The 18202-nt window shown below is 40.8% G+C and overlaps 1 protein-coding gene across 2 annotated transcripts; it reads left to right on the forward strand.

The window, feature by feature from the left end:
- The first annotated feature begins 8537 nt into the window (after positions 1 to 8537).
- On the forward strand, positions 8538 to 17911 carry LOC112300860 (programmed cell death protein 5). Of its 2 annotated transcripts, XM_053917756.2 has the most exons (7): positions 8538 to 8716; positions 9690 to 9727; positions 13970 to 14031; positions 15782 to 15873; positions 16592 to 16672; positions 17311 to 17382; positions 17722 to 17911. In XM_053917756.2, exons 1-7 carry the CDS (start codon positions 8651 to 8653, stop codon positions 17767 to 17769), a joined length of 459 nt encoding a protein of 152 aa, XP_053773731.1. In that variant the 5' UTR covers positions 8538 to 8650; the 3' UTR covers positions 17770 to 17911. The 2 variants fall into 2 exon arrangements, with proteins under 2 accessions (XP_053773731.1, XP_053773732.1); XM_053917757.1 differs by lacking the exon at positions 16592 to 16672 and having other exon boundaries at positions 8541 to 8716.
- Positions 17912 to 18202: the final 291 nt, after the last annotated feature.

The following is an 18202-nucleotide window of genomic DNA, read 5'->3' on the forward strand; positions in this document are numbered from 1 at the left end:
CAGGGGGCAGGGGACTTCCCCAGCACTGCCTGCATGTGTGACAGCACTGCCAGTATGGGGTCCTTTGTGCACTGGGCATCCCCCAGCACTGGGGTAGCAGGACTCAAGGATGGTCTGGGATTTGTCCTTGAGCATGGGCAGAAATGTGAAGAGGAAAGACCAATCCTGATTCGGTGATGTACCTAATGGAAAGAAGAGTCCCCCTGCAGGCCTTGAGGGAGCCACAAAACAAGAACACACATGACCTTGGTTCTCACCTCCAGGAACTGAATTCTGCCACCAACCAGGACCTCCAATGTGATGGCTTCTGAGCAGAGAACCCAGAATGCTGTGCCAGGAGCCTGCCTGCTGTTTTAGCTGCTACATTTGTGGTAATGTGTAGCATAGAAAACTAACCCAAGTACCCATACTGATTCCTCATCCCTTTCTATAGCTGGGTAGTCTTCCATCTGCAAGGGTGCCTAACCATCTCCTCTAGGCACCCTTGGCTGGGGTCTGACGCATATTAAAAGGATTATACACCACAAACAAGTAAGATTTATTCCTGGAATACAAGGAAGTTTCAACACATGAAAATTAATTGACATCACAGTAAGAGAATGAATGGGAAAGAACTACATCATCATCTCAATTGATATTGAAAAAGCATTTGACAAAATTTAACACTTTTTCATGGTAAAAACACTCAACAAACTAGGAATAGAAGTAACTGCCTCCAAATAATAATGTATGAAAAACGCATAGCTAAAATCTTACTCAATAGTGAAATACTGAAAACTTTCCTCTAAAATTGGGAACAAAGTGCCCTGGCTGGTGTAGCTCGGTGGATACCAACTGATGTTTCTCTCTCTCTCTTTCTCCTTCTCGTCCCTTCTCTCTAAAAATAAATAAAATCTTTAAAAAATAAATAAATAAAATTAGGAACAAAGTAAGAATGCTTACTTTCACCTTATCTATTCACCATAATACTGGAAGTTAGCCAGAGCCAGTGTGCAAGAAAAAGAAATAAAAGGAGACCAGATTTGAAAGAAAGAAGTAAAACTATCTCTGTTTGCAAACAACATGATCTTATATGTAGAAAAGCCTAAAGATTCCGATAAGGAAAAGTTAGAACTAATAAATGTATTCGGCAAGGTTGCAAGATACAAAATTAACATGCAAAAATCAGTTTTATTTCTATACATTAACAGTGAACAATTCAAAAAGGAAATTAAGAAAACAATTCCATTTATATTAGCATATAAAAGAATAAAATACATAGAAGTAAGCTAAACCAAGGAGGCAAAAGACTTGTACACCAGAAACTTCAAAATGTCACTGAAAGAATTAAGGCACAAATAAATGGAGAGCTATTCCATATTTGTGGACTGGAAGACTTAATATTGTTAAGATGACAATATAACCCAAAGTAATCTACAGATTCAATGCAATCTCCATCAAAATCCCAATGATGATTTTTGAAGAAATAGAAAACTTGATTTTAAAATCCATATGGAACAATCTCACCTTTAAGTGGAACCTAATCAACAAAATAAACAAGCAAGCAAAATATAACCAGAGACATGGAAATTAAGAACAAACTGACAGTAACCAGAGGGGAGATGGGAGGGGAAAATGGGGGGAAATGGGTGAAGGTTTTCAGGAACAACTATAAAGGACCCATGGACAAAACCAAGGGGGGGATGGCATCAGGGGAGGGAGGTAGGCATGGCTGGGGTGGGGAGGAGAGGTGGGAGGAAAAAGCGGAAAACTGTACTTGAAATACAATAAAATTAATATATATATATCACAAGCAGAAAACCAGGAAGTTAAAAAAAAGAAAGAAAGAAAAGAAAAATGCTGGAGTGCTGGGAGAGACCAGATAGGAAGGGGGAGATACTAGAGTCAGGGAAAATAGTTAGGGAGCTGACTTGGAGGTCCAGACCAGAGGTGGTGGTGCCTTGCTCCAGGCGGACAGCCAGGCACATGGTGGGACGTGGTCAGGTTCTGGATGCATTTTGGAGGTAGAAGTAGTGGGATTTGTTGATATACTGATCTGGGACCAGGCAAGAGAACAGTCAAAGACAACTATAGGGGTTTTGGCCTATGTGAGTACATAGATGATGGTGCCATTAACTAAGGGCTCCTGGAACACTGGCCCCAGAGGTGGATGAGGCTGGGCAGGGTGGAGGTTCGTTCTTCTGGGGTGTGCACTGAGTGCCTGAAATGGTTTGGCCAGACTTGCTGAGGAGCGGCGTGGTAGGCTTGCATGTGACAGGGCAGGGTAAGATTCAAACTTTGGAGTCATACAATTTTTTCAGCTTTATTGAAGTATAATGGACAAACAAAATTATAAGATATTTAAAAAATAAATAAAATAAAATAAAATTCATATGGAGAGCCTGGCAAGGTAGCTAAGTTAGGAGCATCATCCTGATACACCCAGGTTCCCAGGTCAGGGCATATAAAAGAATCAACCAATGAATGCATAAATATATGGAACAACAAATTGATTTTTCTCTCTAAAAATATCAATAGATAAATTTTTTAAAAATGAAATTCACATGGAAACTCCAGGAATCCTGAATAGCCAAAACAACCTTGAAAAAGAACAAAGTTGCAAGTCTCACATTTCATGATTTCAAAATGTACTACAAAGTACATACAGTATTCACCATAGTATATGGTACTGGCATAAAGACAGACATATAGAACAATGGAATATGGAGAGCACAGAAGTGAAATTTCACATATATGGTTAAAAAGATTTTTGACAAAGGTGCCAAGACACTTCAATGTGGGAAAGGACAGTCTTTTCAACAAATAGTGCTGGGGAAACTGGATAGATACCCACATGCACAAACAAAAGACAAAAAACATTGGACCCTTACCTTATACCATATACAAAAAAAACACTCAAAAAAGATCAAAGACCTGAACATAAGAGCTAAAGCTGTAGAACTTCTAGAAGGAAATATAGGGAAAAGCTTTATGACACTGGATTTGGCAATGATTTCTTAGATATGACACCAAAAGCACAGGCAAAGAAATAAAAATAGGTAAGTTGGATTTCATCAAAATTAAAAAATTTTAAAAAGATTTTATTTATTTATTTTTAGAGAGGGGAAGGGAGGGAGAAAGAGAGGGAGAGAAACATCAGTGTGTGGTTGCTTCTTGCATGCCCCCTACCGGGGACCTGGCCCACATTCCCAGGCATGTGCCCTGACTGGGAATCAAACTGGCATCCCTTTGATTCGCAGGCCAGCACTCAACCCACTGAGCCACACCAGCCAGGGCAAAACTTAAAACTTTTGAGCATCAAAAGATACTATCAACAGAATTAAAAGGCAACCCATCAAATGAGAGAAAATATTTAAATTTTTAAAAGTTTTTATTGATTTGAGACAAAATCATCAATTTATTATACTACATACTTATGCATTCCTTTGTTGCTTCTTTGTGTGTGTGTGTGTGTGTTACTTTAAAAAAAAAATCCTCACCTGAGGATATGTTTATTGATTTTAGAGAGAGCGGTATATTGATGTGTGACAGAGACATCAACACGTCATCTCCCTTATGAGCCATGACCAGGGGATTGAACTTGGATTGAACTTGCAACCCAAGAACTGAGCTACGTGACCAGGAGTGGTGAACACACAGTATAATATACAGATGATGTAGAGCTGTACACCTGAAACCTATATAATTGTATTAACCAATGTTACCCCAATAATTCAATAAAAAAAATTTAAAGAGACACCATTTAAACTTGATGGAATAAAAAACAGGTATAACTATATTACTTGAAGATATAACAATAACCAACTTTAGAACTAAAAACAGTAATATTATTTTAGAAAACTAATAAGGAAGGGAAACAGGGGTTCTAGAAATGTGTTAAATCTTTATCCATCATAGGAGGTCACTTACAAAATGTCTAAACTATACAAATTAAGAAATGACAGTCCTGCTCAGGCAGCTCAGTTGGTTAGAGCATTGCCCTGACACACCAAGGTTGTGGGTTTGAGCCCTGGTCAGGCACATGTAGGAATCAATCAATGAATGCATAAACAAGCAGAACAAAAAATCGATGTTTCTTTTTCTATCTCTCTCCCTCTTCCTCTCTCTCTCAAAAAAAAAAAAAAAAAGGAAAGAGGAAAAAGAGAAACAACATAGGTATATTATTTAAATATAAAGCCTCTTAACTCATTTCCTGATTGTGCCTTTGCCTTCTTCCTTCCTCTCATAGTTTACAGTCTAGCCTCATTGGCTCTCTTGTAGATCCTTAAACATGTCAGGCGTGCTCCTACTTCAGGGTCCTTGCATTTCTGTTCCCTCTGCCTAGAATATGCTTCCCTAAGGTATCTTTGTGATTTTCTTATTCTCTTCCTTCTGATCTTTATTCAAAACTCACCATCTCAGTGAAGATTTCCCTGACACACCATTCCCTAGTCCCACTACCTACTTTATTTTTTCCTCTGTAGCACTTCACTTATCACTATATAATCTATAGGCTGTATTTTATTTATTTACATATTTATTCAATCTTTCACCAGTACTGTGTAAGTAACGATAAACAGTGACATTTGCCTATTTTTATTTTTTTAATTAAAAAAATTTTTATTGTTCAATTACAGTTGTCCCCATTTTTTCCCCATTGCTCTCTCCTGCCCTGCCTAGGCCCCCATGTTTTTACTCACCTCTATATATACTGGTACATAGAATAGTTATTTGGCATCTAGGTGGTAGGCACTGGATAAATAGTTGTGAAAAGAATACTTGAAGATAATACTAGAGGGACAACTAAAGAGCAAGCTAGAGGAAAGGTTTTTACCTTTGGGGAACTGAGACTGGGTTGGTTAAGAATGGGCCAGGAATAGCTGTCTTTCCCGATATATCATTGGCTTAAAAAAAACCAAATATTTTGTCAAGGTTTAAAGAAATTATTATTACCTCAAAACAACAGAAAAATGTTTTAGAACATTATGATAGAGAAAAAATGTGAATGCTGAAAACACTACATATGGGATGCAACTAAAACTGTATTCACAAGTAAATGAATTCCTTAAATGTTTTCATTATTCAACAGGAATAAATAAAAAGAAACAAATAGAACATCCATCTGAAGGAACCAAAAGAAAATAACAATGAAGATATAAAAAGATATAGAAATAAAGATAAAAGCAGAAAGTAATCAATTATGATTGGTGATAAATTTGAGTTCTTTGGGGAAAAAAACCAGTGAAATGTTAAAATGTCTAGAAAGCATAATCAAGAGAAACAAGGAGCCCTGACTGGTGTGGCTCTGTTGGTTGGGTGTTGTCCTGCAAAACGAAAGGCCGCTGGTCTGTTCCCAGTCCGGGCACATGCCTGGGTTGTAGGTTCAGTCCTGGTCGGGGAGCATACAAGAGGCAACAGATCGATGTTTCTCTCTCACATTGACACTTCTCTCCCTCTCTTTCTCCCTCCCTTCCCTTCTCTCTAAAAATAAATAAATATTTTTTTTTAAAAAGAAAAGAAAAACAAAGAAACAATAACCCAAGTAAATCAAGTCAACAATCAAACCAACAATCCCTGAAAAGGATCTAACCACACATAGAGGTGTCATAGCCAACTGTTTCTAAAATGTGAAAGCCTGATGGAAATGAATGATTCTTTAGAAATTAAAGTTATTTTGAGAAGAAACAAGAAAACCTGACCAGGCTGAAGACCCTAGAAGAAAATTAAAAGCTGTCAGAGAATATATTTAAAAGAGAGGCCCTATACAGATGTATTTATGGAGAGTCCTTTCATTTCTGTCACTAAATAGTTATGTAAATACATAAAAAATTTATTATGGTTTTGTGACAGATTTTTTTAAATTTATTTTTTATTGTTATTCAATTACAATTGTATGCCTTTTCTCCCCTTTCCTCCCCCCACCCCGGCTGAACCCACCTCCCTCCCCCACCCCCACCATCCCCCCCGATTTTGTCCATGTGTCCTTTATAATAGTTCCTTCAATCCCCTCTTCCCACTGTCCTCACCTCACTCCCCCCTGGCCACTGCTAGACAGTTCCCCCCCTCAATGTCTCTGGTGGTATTTTGTTTGCTTTTTTCTTTTGTTGATTATGTTCCAGTTAAAGGTGAGATCATATGGTATTTGTCCCTCACCGCCTGGCTTATTTCACTTAACATAATGCTCTCCAGTTCCATCCATGCCATTGCAAAGGGTGTAAGCTCCTTCTTTCTCTCTGCTGCGTAGAATTCCATTGTGTAAATGTACCATAGTTTTTGGATCCACTCGTTTGCTGATGGGCACTTAGGTTGCTTCCAGTACTTGGCTATTGTAAATTGTGCTGCTATGAACATTGGGGTGCACAGGCTCTTTTGGATTGGTGTTTCAGGTTTCTTAGGGTATAATCCCAGCAGCGGAATTGCTGGGTCAAAGGGCAGTTCCATTTTTAGTTTTCTGAGGAAATTCCATACTGTTTTCCACAGTGGCCTCACCAGTCTGCATTCCCACCAACGGTGCACTAGGGTTCCCTTTTCTCCACATCCTCTCCAACATTTGTTTGTGGATTTGTTTATGTTGGCCACTCTGACTGGTGTGAGATGGTACCTCATTGTGGTTTTAATTTGCATCTCTCTGATGGCTAGTGATGCTGAGCATCTTTTCATATGTCTCTGGGCCCTCTGTATGTCTTCCTTGGAGAAGTGTCTGTTCAAGTCCTTTGCCCATTTTTTAATTGGGTTGTTTGTCTTCCTGGAGTGCAGTCGTGTGAGTTCTTTATATATTTTGGAGATCAGGCCCTTGTCTGAGGTATCATTGGCAAATATGTTTTCCCATACTGTTGGTTCTCTTTGTAATTTGGTGCTATTTTCTTTAGCCTTGCAGAAGCTTTTTATTTTAATGAGGTCCCATTTGTTTATTCTTTCCTTTATGTCCCTTGCTTTAGGGGGCATGTGACAGATTTTTTAAACCTTTAAATGTTTGATCCACTGGGAGTGTGTTCTGATTTAAGGAATGACATGAAAATACCTGTTTGCTGATTCTGTTTTCACATGATTCTGATTTCCTCACTTCCTTGTGAGTGCCACTCAGGCACCAGCCCAGGTACTGCTGACATTTATGAGTGGAAGTCATGTGAGCCAGCCCATAACCCATTTTCACAAATGGTCCACAAGGGTCTCGACTGTGACACACTGAAATGGAATTCAAGACTTCAGACTACCATTTTAACACTCCCTCCACACTCCCAAATCTTGCCTATTTATTTAAATATTAGAGAAAAAGCATTATTAGTGTTTAAGAATGTCAAATTCAAACCACATGGATTCTCTATTCCCAAGAATTGAAAGAGACATTTATATTTTCAATAATGTTCATGGCAGCATTATTAATGATAGCCAAATAGTGGAAACAACCCAAGTGTCCATTGATGGATGAATGGATAAACAAAATATGATATACACATATAGTGGAATATTTTTCAGCCTTAAAAAGAAGGACATTCTAACACATGCTACATCATGAATGAATTTGAGGACAGTATGCCAAGTGAAATAAGTCAGTCACAAAAGGACAAATATTGTATGATCCTATTTACATGAGGTAGTCAGTCAAAATCATGAGGGACAGAGAATACAATGGTGGTTACTAAGGTTTGGGGAGAGAGGGGAAGGGGGTTGGGGCGTTGTTATTTAATGAATATAGAGTTTCAGTTTTACTAGATGAAAAGAGTTTATGTGAATGTATTTAATAACACTATTGAACTGTTCAGTAATAATAGTCAAAAATGGAAAAATTTATACTATATTTTGTCACAATTCAAAAAACAGCGGGCACATAACCTGAATTACTAATAATTAGTAATTGCTAATTACAGGACACCCCCACTCCAAAGCTGCACCCTCCCCACACCGCCCCCGCCAGAGAGTTCACACAGCCACAGTTGCCCACCCCAACAGCCTCCGACAGGCCCTCGAGGGGAAGGGTGTCCAGAAGTTGGCTCCAAACCTTGGAGGAAAGGCCTGTCTGTGCCCAAGTCTCACCCTCCAATCTGTTTTAACTTGGCTTCTTAATGACGAGCGACCAGCGAGTCTCTTCTATCTCCCCCGCCGGCACCCCTTTAACCGGATCTAATTGTACAATATAATGTCTTTGTAGCAAATTTACGAGTTGTGCAGTCCTCACTACAATGCAGTTTAAGAACATTTTCCTCAACCACTTAATCTTTCTAAGCTCAGGGATGCCCATCTATAAATGGAGATAACATGAGCCTATCCATAGGCCACCAACAAATTTTGCCTGTTACTATTTTACTTGCTTACGATAACTTGTTTTCAGATTTCTATCATATCCCACTCGCAGCCAGATCTTAGCCCACGTGATACCCGCAAGTGAAGGGCGTCTACTCAGGGAAAGGAGGTGGGGCCGCACTGGGAGATAGCTCCCCACAGGAGTTTTGCCCACAGCCCCGCCCCAAGCCCGATCACCTGCAATCGCAGAATCGAGACTCTCCAGCCTCCCTGGCAGCGTCCCGCGGCGCAGCTCCGGGCTGGATTGGTGATGCCTGGGAGTTGCCGGCGCCTGCGCAGTGGGGAAGGCTGTGCTTTCTCTGGGAGGCTGAGGGAGAACGCCGAGAGGGCCGCGGTGGGCTTGCGGCTGTTCCATCCGGACCGTCGCGCTATGGCGGAGGAGGAACTGGAGGCTCTGCGGAAGCAGAGGCTGGCCGAGCTGCAGGCGAAGCAGGGGGTGAGCGCGTGGGCCGCCCGCCCTGCCCGTCCCTCCCGGGCGCCGCCGTCGCCCGAAGTGGAAGGCGCGGCCGCAGGCGGAGGCTCTTGGTGCCGCCGCCGGTGTTTGGCCGTCTGGCGGGGAATCTCGTCGCTGCCTCGGTGCCGGTCCTGGGCCTTTGTCCTTGTGGCTTCCCGTGGGGTTTCGGGCAGCGTGCCGACCACATGCTGTCCCGGGTGGGTCCGGCTCGAGTCCTCTCTCGGGCAGGGTTTGACTCGTCCCAGAGGTCGCGCCCGGGCCAGCGTCGGTCCGAAGTAGGACGTTTAGCCTGTTTTGACTACTGGTTCCAGCGGAATTGTTTTCTAGAATTCTGACTGCAGTAGTAGACCAACATTTGTTGGGGGTCTGCTGTGTGAGGTACAGTGGGGCGCATCCAATCCCGAGTGACAGCCCGGGGAGGAGCCAGACCCTAAACACGAATCGCAGGGATAGATTACTCAAGTAATGACTGTGTTGTCAAGAGAGGGAGAGGTCTGTGGAAGGGATAGAAGGCGGTAGTCTCCAAGGAAGCGCATTTGAATGAGCAGCGTCCCAGTCAGTACCCAGCACATTTTTTAACCCCAGAAATTATTCTTGCCTCGTCAAATACGTTTTCATTGTACAGGGATTCCCCTCCCTAATGGTTGTTTGTATTCTAAAAATTCCATTAGATTGTGACTTTAGAAGCTTATCAAAGCATTTTAATAAGTGGAAACCATCCCATTGACTTCTGGAAGGCTCAGTTTTTTTTTCTTTTTTCTTTTTTTATTGTTGTTCAATTACAATTGTCTTCATTTCCCGCCCCCCACCACCACTTGGAAGACCCAGCTTTTAATTATTTGGCAATAATTTGATCTCTTATCACTGCAGGACCCTATTAGGTATCTGAAACAAAATAGTTTGTTTTATCCCCTGTGAAATTAATTACTTGACTAAGACAAAATTATTTTTTCAGGATCCTGGTGATGCAGCACAACAGGAGGCAAAGCACAGGTACGCGCTGGAGCCCTGAAGGGTTGTTTCACCAAATGTTTTTTTAACAGTGTGTTAATCTAAGTTTTTCCTGGAATAGTGATTTTTCATAAATCACCAGGGTATTTGTTACTAATTTGTTACATAAATATGTGTAGAATCTCACAGCACTTACTACCTTGTTCAATACAATTACTGGTTTGTTTCTCTGCTAAACTGTTGATTGTTTTTAAATGAACATGATACTAGGACTACCTCCTAGGGATGTTGTGAGGTACATGGGTCCAGTACCTCAAATTTAGTAAATGCTAGGTAAATATTAACTGTTATACTATTCTTATTTTATCCTAGCACATGGCAGAATATCTTGCCCTTGGCAGGTTTATTAAATGAATAGTTATCCCATTATGCTACCTTTTTATTTCTGTGATAAAAGAATACATAACAAATTTACTATAACAACCATTTGTAAGTATACAGTTCTGTCATGTTAACTCTATTCTCATTATTGTGCAACAGATCTCTAGAACTTTTTCATCTTGCAAAATTGAAACTATGCTTATTGACTCACTGCCCATTTTTCCCTGCCTCCATCACACTGCCTTTCAACTCAGTCAGTGAATATTTATTGAGCACCTGCTGTACGTCAGGCACTATGCTGGGTCCATAGAAATAAGTATTAATGGGGAAAGATAGTAAACATCTGGGATAGTGCTAAGAAGAAAGTGAAACAACATGAATGTCATTGATTCTAAGGTGTGTCTTTGTTCACATTTTAACATATCTGAAATTGGGGTGGATTTCATGATCAGTCACTGTTGTCCTGGGTTCTTCCAGAGAGGATTTACTTTTGCTTCTGCCATTACTTGGGTACAGTTCTAATCTGAAACATCTTTTTTTAATTTTTATTTATTTATTTATTTAATATATTTATTGATTATGCTATTACAGTTGTCCCATTCCCCCCCTCACTCCACTCCATCCTGCCCACCCCCTCCCTCCCACATTCCCCACCTATAGTTCATGTCCATGGGTCATACTTATAAGTTCTTTGGCTTCTACATTTCCTACACTATTCTTACCCTCCCCCTGTCTATTTTCCACCTATCATCTATGCTACTTATTCTCTGTGCCTTTCCCTCCATCTCCCCGTCCTACTCCCCTATTGACAACCCTCCATGTGATCTCCATCTCTATGGTTCTGTTCCTGTTCTAGTTGTTTGCCTAGTTTGCTCTTGTTTTTGTTTTAGGTGTGGTTGTTAATAACTGTGAGTTTGCTATCATTTTTACTGTTCACATTTTTTATATTCCTTTTTTTAGGTAACTCCCTTTAACATTTCAAATAATAAGGGCTTGGTGATGATGAACTTCTTTAACTTGACCTTATCTGAGAAGCACTTTATCTTCCCTTCCATTCTAAATGCTAGCTTTGCTGGATACAGTAATCTTGGATGTAGGCCCTTGCCTTTCATGACTTCAAATACTCTTTCCAGCCCCTTCTTGCCTGTAAGGTCTCTTTTGAGAAATCAGCTGATAGTCTTATGGGAACTCCTTTGTAGGTAACTGTCTCCTTTTCTCTTGCTGCTTCTAAGATTCTCTCCTCTTTAATCTTGGGTAATGTAATTATGATGTGCCTTGGTGTGTTCCTCCTTGGGCCCAGCTTCTTTGGGACTCTCTGAGCTTCCTGGACTTCCTGGAAGTCTGTTTCCTTTGCCAGATGAGGGAAGTTCTCCTTCATTATTTGTTCAAATAAGTTTTCAATTTTTTGTTCTTTCTCTTCTCCTGGCACCCCTATAATTTGGATGTTGGAACGTTTCAAGATGTCCTGGAGGTTCCTAAGCCTCTCCTCATTTTTCCGAATTCTTGTTTCTTCATTCTCTTCTGGTTGGATGTTTCTTTCTTCCTTCTGGTCCACCTCATTGATTTGAGTCCCAGTTTCCTTCGCATCACAATTGGTTCCCTGTACATTTTCCTTTGTTTCTCTTAGCATAGCCTTCATTTTTTCATCTGTTTTTCAAACAGATGCAACCAGTTCTGTGAGCATCTTGATAACCAGTGTTTTGAACTGTGCATCCGATAGGTTGGCTATCCCTTCCTCGCTTAGTTGTATTTTTTCTGGAGCTTTGAAGTGTTCTGTCATTTGGGCCTTTTTTTTTTTTTTTTGGTCTTGGCGCGCCTGTTACTTAAAGGGGCAGAGCCTTAGGTATTCACCGGGGCGGGGTAACTGCTGGTCGCTGTGCTGTGATGCTGTATGTGGGGGAGGGGCTGATAGGGAGCAATGCCGCCTGCTCCCCTCTCCACCAGACCTCAGTCCTTCATTCCGCTACCCACAATCAAACTGGGCCCCTCTGGTGCTGGTTCCCCAGTCGGTGGGCTTGTGCATGCCCTAGGCCCCTGTGGGTCTCTCCAACGACCTCTCCTGTGAGGCTGGGAGTCTCTCCTGCTGCCGCCCCAACCCCCATAGGCGTTTCCAATCAGAGGTTTGAGGCTTTATTTCCCCGAGCTGGATCCCTGGGTTACGTGGTCTGCTTTACTCCCCGCCATTTGTCCGGTTTATCTGTGTGCGAATGTGGGGCCGCCAGATGCTACCTGCCGCTCTGCCTGCCCTGTTCTCCGCCACTCTGAGTCCGGCCCTCTCGGTTTATCTGCGCGAATGTGGGGCCGCAGGGTCTGCCAGTGATCCAACTGCCTGCCCCGTTTGTCCCACACTCCGCCAGTCTCGGTCAGCCACGGCCACGGGAGTCCTCTCCGCCCCGGCTGCCCATCTCCGCCCCTCCTACCAGTCTGGATGAATGTTTATTTTTTATTTCCTTGGTGTCGGACTTCCTTGCTGTTCGATTTTCTGTCAGTTCTGGTTGTGCGAGGAGGCGCAGTGTGTCTACCTGTGCCGCCATCTTGGTTCTCTCCTAATCTGAAACATCTTAAAATTAAGTTCTATGCTTGAGGTTCCCACTCCTTCCCTTCTCCCTGGTGGCATGGATTCATACTGTAAATTTGCATGACTAAAGCTTGAAGTTGAAATTCTCAAAGGAACTTTTTTCTTCCTCCATTCAGGGCCAGGTTTGATGCATGCACCCTCATTTGCTGTCCTTTTTGCATGGCAAGTTTATTTCCTGTTTACTTTGTTGTGGTTGTTGCTCTTTGATGCTCCAGCTTTGAGTGGGGGATCTCCTATTAGACTCCTCATCTAGGCTGTTTTTTTTGTTCTTAGAAGTACACAGTACCATGGTCCGTCTTACAGTCAACAGCATCTTAGATTCAGTGAAATACGTTTGTTTATGGCAGGATTGAACTGAAGTACTCAGGTGCAGTAAGGAAAAGGCCCATGGAAGTGGACTTCAAATTGTGTTCCATGAACCCTAGGGCTCCTGTGATGATAGGGGGTGATAGTGGGCATAGCCAGCCCCAGTTCCCCCTCAGTTCAGCCAAAGAATTTCTGCTTTTGTCTGTGTTAAGTTCCTTGAAGGACTTCACTTAAAAAAAAATTGCTGCTACTTAAAAAAAGTTTGAAACCACTGTCCTACGAACATGAACTAGTTCCTGCTTGGATAGGTGGGAAGGTGCAAAGATAATTGTAGAATGATAATTTCACTCCCTCTTCCTACCCCAAAAAAAGAACTGTCTTGAAACAATGGGATTTGGTTCTAGCTTTGCCACAATTATTTATATCCCCTTATAGTTTCCTTAGGTCACAGCTTCTTCGTCTCTGAGATTACACGGATTAAACAGTCTTAATCTCACTACAAATTTTTAGCACCTGTCACACAGTAGATACTTTAGTCAATCTTGGTAATGGTGGCTGAACCGAAACTCCTACATAAGTTAAAAAATGTAAAGTTGTACCTTTCAACCTTGTAGGTTTATACCCACACATATAAAGCTGGCTTTTCAGAGCAAGAGTGGACTCTTACTTATTTTTGAAATATAATCTTTATTGTATCTTTTCCATTACTGTTTAGTCCCCTTATACCTCCCTCCCCACAGCAATCACCACACTGTTGTCCATGTCCATGAGTCCTTTTCCCTTGATCCCTCCAACCCCTCACCTCCTCTGTCCACTAGCTGTCATCTTCTCTCCGGTCTGTGAGTGGACTCTTCTACTGTAATGACAGCTGCTGCCATCCATATAGCACCTACTGTAGTGCAGTCTCTTTGCACCAACCTTCCATCTTGGGAAATGTATTGAGTGAGTTACATTTTTGTGCGTTCAATAGGAATGCTGACAGCTTAGTTCTAATTATGCTTGACCTGTTCTTGTTGTAGAGAAGCAGAAATGAGAAACAGTATCTTAGCCCAAGTTCTGGATCAGTCAGCCCGGGCCCGGTGTAAGCATCTTCAGTTTTCTTTATTTCCATAACATTGGCTTGGGTTCTTTGAATGGTGAGGTATGAAATTATTGCTGCCTCTAGATTAAATATTTATTTAACTTAAAAACACCTGAAATGTGCAGTTGATAAACCTGAAGAAATGGACTTAAATTATTAAATGAATCTGCTTGGTCTACCAATGAGATGATCCCCCCAGTGTTCATTAGGTAAAACTTACAGTCAACAACTGTTAAGTCAGTTACAAAGTGTTGCTGGTGGTTGACCTTAGTGATAGGAACGTGAGGGGTTTATTGTATTTGTTTTAGTAATTTTTCATAATTAAAAACCAAAGAGAAAATCATGTGTCTGTTTTAGTTATAATTTTCATAATAAAAACCAAGAAGAAAACCATGTAGAAAAAAAATTAAATGAACCAGTTGGAATGAACTAGCAGTATCTTCTGTATTGTAACTTGAAGCCCAGCTTAGAAGAGGCAGCCTTAGATAGATACTTATTTTATATGTAGGTACATATAACTTATTTTCCAGAGAACAGTCATTTTGGGTTGGCCAAAAAGTTCATTTGTTTTTCCATAAGATGGCTCTTAGTGGCACTTAGTTGTCTTTAACTTCATTCCAGTTAATCTTGTTAGATTGTATTGTGACAGCTGTCATATCAGGATGCATTTAAAAAAAACTTGCCAAGCTCTGGCTGGTGTGGCTCAGTGGGTTGAGCATTGGCCTGATAACTGAAAGGTTGCTGGTTCAATTCCCAGTCAGGGCACATGCCTGGGTTTTGGGCCAGGTCCTCAGTTGGGGGCATGTGAGAGGTGACCAGTCAATGTTCTCTTTTCCCTGCCTTTCCCTCTCTCTAAAAATAAATTTAAAAAAATCTTTAAAAAACATTAAAAATAAAACATCAAAATTGGTGAATTTTTGGGTAGCTATTATAATATTGAAGATAGAAGAAAATATGCAACATTTTCAGCATATTATGCTTTATTATTTCAAGAAAGGTAAAAACACAAAAAAAGATTTTTGCAGTGTGTGGAGAAGGTGCTGTGACTGATTGAACTTGTCAAAAGTGGTTTGTGAAGTTTTGTGCTGGAGATATCTCGCTGGATGATGCTCCACAGTCAGGTAGTCCAGTCGAAATTGAAGCTATCAAGTCAAGACATCAGTTGAGAACAATATATGTTATACCACGTGGGAGATAGCCAACATACTCAAAATATCCAAATCAATAAAATTATTGGTGAAAGTAAAGAAATGTGTTTTATTTTAGGGACAAAACTAAATGGACTTTCTGGTCAACCCAATATATTTTTTTTAGAAAGAAAGCATGGGGCTTAGACTCTGAGGACCCAAGTTTAACCTTGGCTCTGCCTCTACTGTGTGGCCTTGACTGAGATTGACATGGCTGAACTTTATTTTCCTCATTTTTTTTAATCCTCACCCAAGGATATGTTTATTGATTTAAGAGACAGAAAGTGGGAGGGAGAGACTGAGGATCAAACCCACAATCTAGGTATGTCCTGACCAGTAATTGAACCCTTAACCTTTTGGTGTATGGGATGGTGCTCCAACCAACTGAGCCATCTGGCCAGGGCAGTTTCCTTTTTAAGAGGGTAACAGTACCTTCTGCCCTTCCTACCTTGGTAGTCTCAAGATATAAGTAAGTCTGTGAAGTGCTTTGGAAATGATGTTGCTTAATTTTAAGTTATAAATGCATTTAGTTTTGATGTCTTTTTGTATTTTTTTCTTTTTAGTAAGTAACTTAGCACTTGTAAAGCCTGAAAAAACTAAAGGAGTAGAGAATTACCTTATACAGATGGCAAGATATGGACAGCTAAGTGGGAAGGTAAGCTTGAGTTAGTTTTACCTGTTGTTACCTACTTTATGAAAACATGTCATCAAAAGGTCAGTTTTGCCCTGGATGGGTAGCTCAGTTGGTTAGAGCTTCGTCCCAATACACCAATGTTGGGGGTTTGATCCCCAGTCAAGGCACGTACAAGAATCAACCAATGAATGCATAAATAAGTGGAACAACAAATCAATGTTTCTGTCTCTCTCCCTTCCTCTTTCTCTCTCTCTTAAAAAAAAACAAAACAAAACCATCTTCTGGTTACAGAAATCTTGTTGGCTATTTCAAGGAAGCAGTTTTTAAAGGTGAGAATAATTGTACCAACCATAAATCCTAAAAGATAACTAACTGCCTTTCCGAAAATCCTCTGCTGCTTTTCTTTCCTGTCATTGTGGAACCTTGTTGGTCTGTGACCAACCAGGGTTTCTCAACAATACATATTAAAAAACTACCAATGTAGGTAGACATTAAGCTTGTTTTGCAAGTGAGGGGTTGCTAAAATTCCTGGTTGTTATGTGTGTTGCTGTAATGCCATGATGGGTATATTCTTGCAAGACTGTCCCTAAAGATGCACATACGCCTCACCTACACTGGGAAGCCCTCTGCTGCCACCACACCCTGCAGGGATCACTCTTGCCTTGAACCCCTTACACTAAAATGGTGTGTGGAAGACTCACTGACTGGTTCGTCTTTTTTGAATGACTATATCCTGCAGGGTCTCAAGGGAAGAGGTGGTGTGTCTCTCTCACTGATACAACAGAGGGGTGTAGGCGGTCATCTTCGTCTGCTAGTGGTGGTAAAGGCATTCTTAAATACCTGTTAACTTCGGATTTTTCTGCATACTTTCCCCCTCTCAGATGACTAGCAGAGAAGTTCTATTTGGAACTTAAGCTAACAGGTATACCTTGGAGATACTGCCAGTTCGGTTCTAGACTGCTGCAATAAAGAGAGTCATTTTTTTTTGCTGGAGGGTCTTGCCTTCACTTTGTAAAATATGCAACACCTGTGAAGTGCAATAAAGCAAAGCATAGTAAAACAAGGTATGCCTACAGTTACAACTGGTAGTTTATTTTTTTTGGAAGACTTTGTTTACTCTTTAGAAGAGAAGGGAGGGAGAAAGAGGGAGACAAACATCAATGTATGAGAGAAACAATCAGTCGGTTGCCTCTCACAAGCCCCCAGCTAGGCACCTGGCCTGCAGCCCAGGCATGGGCTCTGACCAGGAATCAAACTGGTGACTCTTTGGTTCACAGGTCAGCACTCAACTCACTGAACCACACCAGCCAGGGCAGTTATAACTGGTAGTTCCAGCATCTTTTCCTACCTCTCCTTCCCTCTTGACCTCTACCTCCACACCCCAGAAAGACTAAAATGATTCAATCTGCTGAGTCAAATCTTTGCTTAAAAGTACTGTTTTTCTTTCTGGTTTCCTAGGTAACAGAACAAGGTTTAATAGAAATCCTTGAAAAAGTAAGCCAACAAACAGAAAAGAAAACCACAGTTAAAGTAAGTTTCCCCAAATGCACATGGCAAAAGAGAAAAATTGGTATTTGGAATGTTGTGTTCAATGTACATACACTGTGTCACAACATGTGTCAGCCCATAGACATTTCATTGTGTGGCACATGGAAGTTTGGGGAGCAAGGTTGCATATATTGAGGAGTCTAATCTTTAAGGCTTTTGTTTCATCATTCCCTCTCCCCTTAGATCTAAAACACGAAGTTGTTTTAAAGACAGACAAAAGTGTCTTGTTGTAGTAGGTGGCATTATCACTTCTGAGAAAATGTGGGTTGTGCTTTTTTAAACACATAGTAACACTTGTTTAATTCCTGCCTTCCCCACCAGTTCAACAGGAGAAAAGTGATGGACTCCGATGAAGATGATGACTATTGAATTTTGGGTGCATAGGCACTGGAACTTCTTGGGACAGTTGCAGGACAGATAATGCCTGGGAGAAGCTAAGATCTGATTGAATGTTTACCTTGTTTACTGTTTATATACCTTTAGAAAAATAAACTGATGTAAAATAAAACAATTTGGGCAAAATTATTTTAGTACTGTAGCTGAATGAACAGAAGATCTGTATTTTGTATTTTGCATTTTTTCCTTTCCTACCAAAAACTTTTAAAACATATAGTAGCCTGACTATATCCTTTGTAATTGTGACATTAGCGTTAGGTAGCAAAATGGCTATAGTAGAAATAGAAATTGCTTGAGTAGTCTTCAGTAAGAAGACAATAGCATCCAGTAACATCATGGGAGTTAAAACTCATGGATTAAGCTGAATCAACTTTAATATTTCCAAGACATAGATTCTGAAAGCAGG

Source organism: Desmodus rotundus, unplaced genomic scaffold (assembly GCF_022682495.2).
Source record: "Desmodus rotundus isolate HL8 unplaced genomic scaffold, HLdesRot8A.1 manual_scaffold_216, whole genome shotgun sequence".
Lineage (NCBI taxonomy): Eukaryota > Metazoa > Chordata > Mammalia > Chiroptera > Phyllostomidae > Desmodus > Desmodus rotundus.

Coding starts and splice junctions, on each gene's coding strand:
- LOC112300860 (XM_053917756.2), top strand. CDS start 8,651: ATGGCGGAGGAGGAACTGGAGGCTCTGCGGAAGCAGAGGCTGGCCGAG. Junction 9,728..13,969: donor CAACAGGAGGCAAAGCACAG/GTACGCGCTGGA, acceptor TTCTTGTTGTAG/AGAAGCAGAAATGAGAAACA. Junction 15,874..16,591: donor ATGGACAGCTAAGTGGGAAG/GTAAGCTTGAGT, acceptor TATATCCTGCAG/GGTCTCAAGGGAAGAGGTGG.